This window comes from Arachis duranensis, chromosome 1 (genome assembly GCF_000817695.3).
Source record: "Arachis duranensis cultivar V14167 chromosome 1, aradu.V14167.gnm2.J7QH, whole genome shotgun sequence".
In the NCBI taxonomy this organism is placed as follows: domain Eukaryota; kingdom Viridiplantae; phylum Streptophyta; class Magnoliopsida; order Fabales; family Fabaceae; genus Arachis; species Arachis duranensis.
The window spans coordinates 73,562,798-73,569,668 of NC_029772.3; the positions used below are offsets into that span (position 1 = coordinate 73,562,798).

The 6,871-nt window shown below is 44.2% G+C and overlaps 1 protein-coding gene across 1 annotated transcript; it reads left to right on the top strand.

The window, feature by feature from the left end:
- Window positions 1-2,565: 2,565 nt before the first annotated feature.
- On the top strand, window positions 2,566-4,224 carry LOC107493162 (uncharacterized). The gene is made up of 2 exons (XM_016114253.1): window positions 2,566-3,743; window positions 3,852-4,224. Exons 1-2 carry the CDS (start codon window positions 2,566-2,568, stop codon window positions 4,222-4,224), a joined length of 1,551 nt encoding a protein of 516 aa, XP_015969739.1.
- Window positions 4,225-6,871: the final 2,647 nt, after the last annotated feature.

The following is a 6,871-nucleotide window of genomic DNA, read 5'->3' on the forward strand; positions in this document are numbered from 1 at the left end:
GGGTCAGTTCTGAAATCCCTCTCACTCTACCCAATTTTGAGGAAAGGAAAGCAATTTGAGTGGACCGTAGAATTCGAACAAACTTTCCAAGGCTTCAAGGCATTCTTGGGGAAACCACTCGTACTTACCTGACCTGAGAAGGGAGAAGAGCTCGTACTACACTTGTTAGTGGGAAGTTGGGCTATAGCCTTGGCTCTAGTCCGAGAAGACAAAAGGGGGAAGCAACCTATCTAATTCATCAGCAAATCCATACGAAGGGCAGAGCTAAATTATCAGAAAATAGAGAAGTTTACTTATGCTCTTGTCCTTACATCTCAAAGGTTACGACCCTATTTCCATGCTCACACCATTAAAGTCAGTACTAATCAACCAATGAAAAATATTCTACAAAAGATGGACTTAGCTGGGAGGATCCTGCAATGGGTGGTCAAGCTATCAAATCACAATATCTCGCCGACTTCATCGTTGAATACACCGTAAGCCTTGGTAACCCTACTACACTGAGCTTGTACATAGATGGATCATCAAATAAATCTAGTAGTGGGGCTGGCCTAAGGTTCGAGTTCCCTACTTCTAATAATCAGGCAGAATATGAAGCTCTACTTGCTGGCTTGAAGTTGGCTAAAGAGGTGGAAATTTGGTAGTATTCCATGATTCGCAAGTAATAACTTCGCAAATTAATGGTATCTATCTAGCTAAAGACCCCACAATGAAGAAATACTTGGATGAAACACGAGCACAACTGGTACACTTTCCTGAAAGTTAGATCTGACATATAACTCGTGAACATAATGCCCGAGCTGATGCACTATCAAAATTAGCCAGCACCAAGCCAGGGAGCAACAATAGAAGTCTCATCTAAGAGACCTTACAGACACCATCCATATCAAAGGAAGAAAAAGTACTGACTGTACATACTCAACATCTAGGGTGGATGACTCCCATCATCAACTATCTCAAATTTGACATGCTCTCCAAGGATGAAAAGGAGGCCAAAACTATACCCTAGTCCATAATATCCTATACAAAAGAGGGATCTCAACACCCTTCTTAAAATACATCCTGACCTCTAGAACAAAGAAAGTATTGGTGGACGTACATAGTGGCATATGTGGAAACCACCTAAGAGCTCGATCACTAGCTAAAAAAGTGATCTGAGCTGGCTTCTTTTGGCCGACTTTACAGAAAGAGGCTGCCGAGTTCATCAGAACGCGTCCACCTTGCCAAAAACATGCTAATTTCCATGTAACACCTCCTAAGGAACTCATCAACGTCATCTCACCATGGCCATTTGTTAAATGGGGGTTGGATTTGCTTGTCTTCCAAGCCCTAGGCTAAGTAAAATACCTCATAGTAGGGGTTGACTACTTTACTAAGTGGATTGAGACAGAACCATTGACAACCATCACTGCTTAAAGAAGTCGAAAATTTTTATATAAAAACATAGTCACAAGGTTTAGAGTTCCCCATTCCATCACCACAAACAATAGAACACAATTTAACGATTCGACATTCAGAAACATAGTATCCAACTTGAAAATCAAGCACCAGTTCACCTCTGTAGAGCACTCTTAGGCCAATGGACAAGCTGAAGCTGCCAATAAAGTCATATTGGCCAAACTAAAGCGTTGATTGCAAGATGCGAAAGGAGCTTGGGCTGGCGAGCTTCGTCAAGTCTTGTGGGCTTATCGAACCACTCTACATATAGAATGGATGCAGTAATCCCTATAGAAATATATGAAGAATCACATAGAGTTCTATTTTGCGACGAAAGAGATAACACCCAAGCCCAAAGAGAAAAGCTTGACCTCCTACATGAAGTCCGAGAAAGAGTTCGGATTAGGGAGGAAGCTCTAAAGCAAAGGATGGCTCTAAGGTACAACAAGAAGGTGAACAAAAGGAGCTTCACTATCAACGACCTCGTCCTGATTCAGAACGACATTGGAACACAGAAGTCGGGTGAAGGGAAGCTAGCTGGTAACTGGAAAGGACCCTATAAGATAATAGAGGTTCTAGGTAAAGGTTCTTATAAGATGTTCGACCTATAGGGATGGGAGTGTTCATACCCTGGGTCGGGCTACATTATCCTGGCTGGACGACGTCAAAGCAACCGACCTCTTGTAAAGTTTGATTGTCACCGACCTCCTCCTAAAGAAGTCGGCCAAATCACCATAGAGGCCCAAGTAGGCCCAAATAAAAGGATGCAGCCCACTCTAAAGGTGGCTGGCCTAAAAGATAAGGTGACTTCGCTCAAAGATAAGATAAGATAACTAACTTATCTCAAGAAAGGTCAGTCAACACTACTATAAATACACTGGAGCACCCAGGTATAAATCATACTCTGATTCTACAAAAAAAAATTGCCTAAAGCATGTGCTAACTTAAGCATCGGAGTCTTTTGCAGGTACCACCACCCTCCGGTGACGAAGGATCAGTAGCATCTCCAAGTCGGACACAGCAGCACCGACCAGCACGAAAGATCTCGTCCGAGATCGACCATCAGTTTCAGGTAACCCTCGAAACATTGGCGCCGTTGCCAGGGAACCTGGAAGTCATTCCATGGACATGGCGGACAACCTTGACAACGATCACAGCTCTAGTTTGGAAGAAAGAACTCCGCTTAAAAACACGGATGCCACACCAAAGGATGTGCCTCAACACAAGGGAGACAAGCAGTCTCCGAACACAGAAATCTTAGATGCTCTCTGTGAACAGCGGGATCACCTCAAACAGCTCGAACAAGAGGCCGAACACCAGCGCGTGGCTGAAAGAGACATTCGAAGAGAAACAAGACGGTGTCGAGAGCTAGAGGACAAACTCCTAAAGCTTGAAGCCAACCTCAAAACCAAAATCACTCGATCCAATCATGAAGATAGGCCCCACAAGGAACAAGACCCGTTCACTAAAGTGATCATGAAAGCTAAAGTCCCAAAGGCCTTTAAAGCTCCTGACATGATCCCATACGATGGTACATCTGACCCAAGCCATCATCTCAGTAATTTCAGAAGTAGGATGTATCTCACGGACAGCTCGTACTCAATTCGATGCAAAGCTTTCCCGACTACCCTGACAAAAATAGCAATAAAGTCATTTGACAGTTTGTCTCCAAGATCAATCACGAGTTTTGACGACCTAGCCAAAAAGTTCCTCGCCAGGTTCTTCATCCAGAAGGATAAAGCCAAGCACGCTCCAAGCTTGCTGGGAATTAAACAAGGAGATCGGGAAAGCCTTTGCAGCTACATGGAAATATTCAACAAAGCATGCCTCGACATACAAAGTCTTCCAACAGAAGCGGCCATCATGGGGCTCATCAACGGCCTAAGGGAAGGACCCTTTAGCCATTCAATCTCCAAGAAGCATCCAACATCTCTAAACGAGGTTCAAGAAAGGGCGGAAAAATATATCAATATGCAGAAGAACTCCCGACGGGGAGATAGCTCAAAAACTGGATTCTTCTACCCACCTTGGGACAAGGAAAAAGAATTCAGAAAGAAAGAAGATCAACCCACAGAGAAACCTAGAAAATACCACAATTACACCCCTCTTCGGGTGTCCCTTGCGGTTGTCTACAAAGAAATATGCAACACGGAAAAGATCACACCTCCTCGTCCGATTAAACACAAAAGAGGAGGAAGTCAGACGGAGTATTGTGACTACCACCAAATCTACGGACACTCTACCAATGAATGCTACGACTTGAAGAACATCATAGAAAAGCTAGCCCGGGAGGGAAGATTAGATCGGTTCCTTGCTAATACAAGGGACGAACCAAAAAAGTGAAGGAACGAAGAGGGCGGACGAGCTGAGCGTCCCCCTCACACCCCTGAAAGACACATTCATATGATCAACAGGGGATTCGCAAGAGGAGGGATCTCCAAGTCATCTCGTAAAAGGCACCTTAAAGAGGTGTACCACGTCAGAGACTACGCTAAGTCACCTGACCTACCCACTATTACCTTCATTCAAGAAGATGCCACGGGCATAATCTCTGGACACGACGACTCGGTAGTCATTACAATTGTATTAGCTAATGCCAACCTCCACCGAATGTTGGTTGATCAAGGAAGCTCGGCGGATATACTGTTCAAATCTATCTTTGACAAGCTCGGACTACAAGAAAAGGAGCTTAGAGCATATCCAAATAGCCTATTTGGGCTTGGAGATGCCCCAATTCAGCCACTTAGGTACATCCCACTTCACACGACCTTTAGAAAGGAAGATTGATCTAAGACGCTAAGCATAGACTACATCGTAGTTGACGTAAGCTCAGCTTACAACGCCCTAATAGGTCAGACAATGCTAAACCAGCTCCCCGCAGTGGTCTCCACTCCACATCTTTGCATGAAGTTCCCAACCCTAGAAGGGATCGCCACCATCAAAGGGGACCAAAAATTTGCGCAACACTGTTACAACGAGAGTCTGAACCTCAATGGCAACCCCGGAGGAAAAGAAGCCAACACCATCGAACTTGGGGGAGTTCAAGCTCGTGAAGAACTTCGTCCACAACCTGAAGGTGAGACCAAAGAAGTCCAGGTCAGGGATGCCCAGGATAAAATAACAAATATAAGGACAACCTTAAAGGGAGACCTAAAGGAGCCACTCATACAGTTCCTAAAGGATAATGCTGATCTCTTTGCATGGAAGAACGTAGACATCCCCGCATAGATCCCGAGCTAACGTGCCATAAACTGGCAATATATCCTGGATCTCGACCAGTGCAATAGAAGCGTAGCAAGCTTGGCTCTGAAAGATCCCAAGCTGTAGAAGAGCAGGTACAAGCCTTACTCGAAGCAGGGTTCATAAGGGAGGTTAAATACCATTGTGGCTAGCCAACGTCGTCTTGGTAAAAAAGTCAAATGGAAAGTGGCGAATGTGTACCGATTACACCGACCTCAATAAAGCCTGCCCAAAAGATACCTACTCACTCCCAAATATAGACACTCTAGTGGATGCCTCTTCCATATACAAATACCTCTCCTTTATGGATGCTTATTCAGGATACAATCAAATCCCAATGTATCCGCTCGACCAAGAAAAGACATCATTCCTAACCCCAAGAGTGAATTACTGCTATATAGTCATGCCCTTTGGACTAAAAAATGCAGGAGCCACATACCAGAGATTAATGAATAAGGTTTTCACTAATCACATCGGAAAGTTAATAGAGGTTGTTGTAGAAGACATGCTGGTAAAAACACAAAGTGAGGAATCGTTATTATCCGACCTCACCAAAGTGTTCGACACTATAAGAAAGCATGGGATGCTACTTAACCCCGCAAAGTGCACCTTCACAGTAGAATCTGGCAAATTCTTGGGCTTCATGCTCACCAAGAGAGGAATTAGGCAAACCTAGATAAATGTCAGGCTATACTCAATATGAAAAGTCCGACCTGTGTCAAAGAGGTACAACAGCTCAACGGAAGACTAACAGCCCTATCAAGATTTCTAGCCGAATCAGCTATAAGATTTCTCCCTTTTTACGCAACACTAAAGAAGGAAAAAAGGTTTGAATGGACCTCAGAATGCGAACAAGCCTTTCAAGATTTTAAGAAATTTCTAGGGCAACTATCCATCCTTACCCGACCACGGGAAGGTGAAGAACTCGTATTATATCTCGCTGTAGGAAGTCGGGCAATAGCATCAGCACTAGTCAGAGAAGATGAAAGTGGGCAATAACCTATTTACTTCATCAGTAAGGCTATACAAGGGGCCGAACTAAACTATCAAAAGATAGAAAAGTTCACCTACGCCCTTATACTCACTTCTCGACGACTCTGCCCATACTTTCAAGCGCACACCATCAGAGTTCGGACCAACCAGCCCATAAAAGGCATCTTATAGAAAATAGACTTAGCTGGAAGAATCCTACAGTGGGTAGTCAAGTTATCCGAATTTGATCTTCAATATGAAGCTCGGACAGCCATCAGATTACAATATCTGGCCGACTTCATCGCCGAGTACACTGATACCCTGGGTACTCCCACAAAATAGAATCTCTACGTAGACGGCTCCTCAAACAAAACCGGGAGTGGCACAGGTGTAATTATAGAAAGTGATCAGGAAACCCAAACCGAGCTCTCGTTAAAGTTTGAATTCCCTGCCTCAAATAATTAAGATGAATATGAGGCACCACTGGTTGGTTTAAGGCTGGCTAGTGAGGTAGGAGTTCACAAGCTTACCGTCTTTAGTGATTCACAAGTAGTCACCTCACAAATAGAAGGGAGCTACCAAGCTAAGGATCTCACAATGAAAAAATACCTGGACAAAACCAGAAAACAGCTCAGACAGTTCGAGGGATATGAGGTCTGATATATACCTCGGGAACAGAATGCCCGAGCTGATACACTTTCAAAACTAGCCAGCACCAAACCAGGGGGTAATAATAGAAGCCTCATCTAAGAAACACTGCAAAGTCCATAAATCTCGAAAAAAGAAAAATTCCTAACCATATCAAGTCAGGATCAAGGATGGTTGACTCCCATTATCAACTACCTCAAGTCTGAAACACTCCCCACAGCTAAAAAGGAGGCAAAAAGGTAGTACGAGAAGCACAGTACTACACCATAGTGGGCAACATCCTATATAGGAGAGGGATTTCAACACCCCTTCTAAAATGTGTACCGACCTCCGATACAAGGGAAGTCCTGGAAGAGGTACATAGTGGTATGTGTGGCAACCACCTAGGGGCTTGAGCGCTTTCCAAAAAAGTACTCCGAGTTGGTTTCTACTTGCCGACCTTACAAAAGGAGGCAACAGAGTTCATCAAGAAATGCCCACCATGCCAGAAGCACGCCAATTTCTATATAGCTCCACCTGAGGAGCTCATCTGTGTTACATCACCCTGGCCATTTGCAAAGTGGGGGCTCGACCT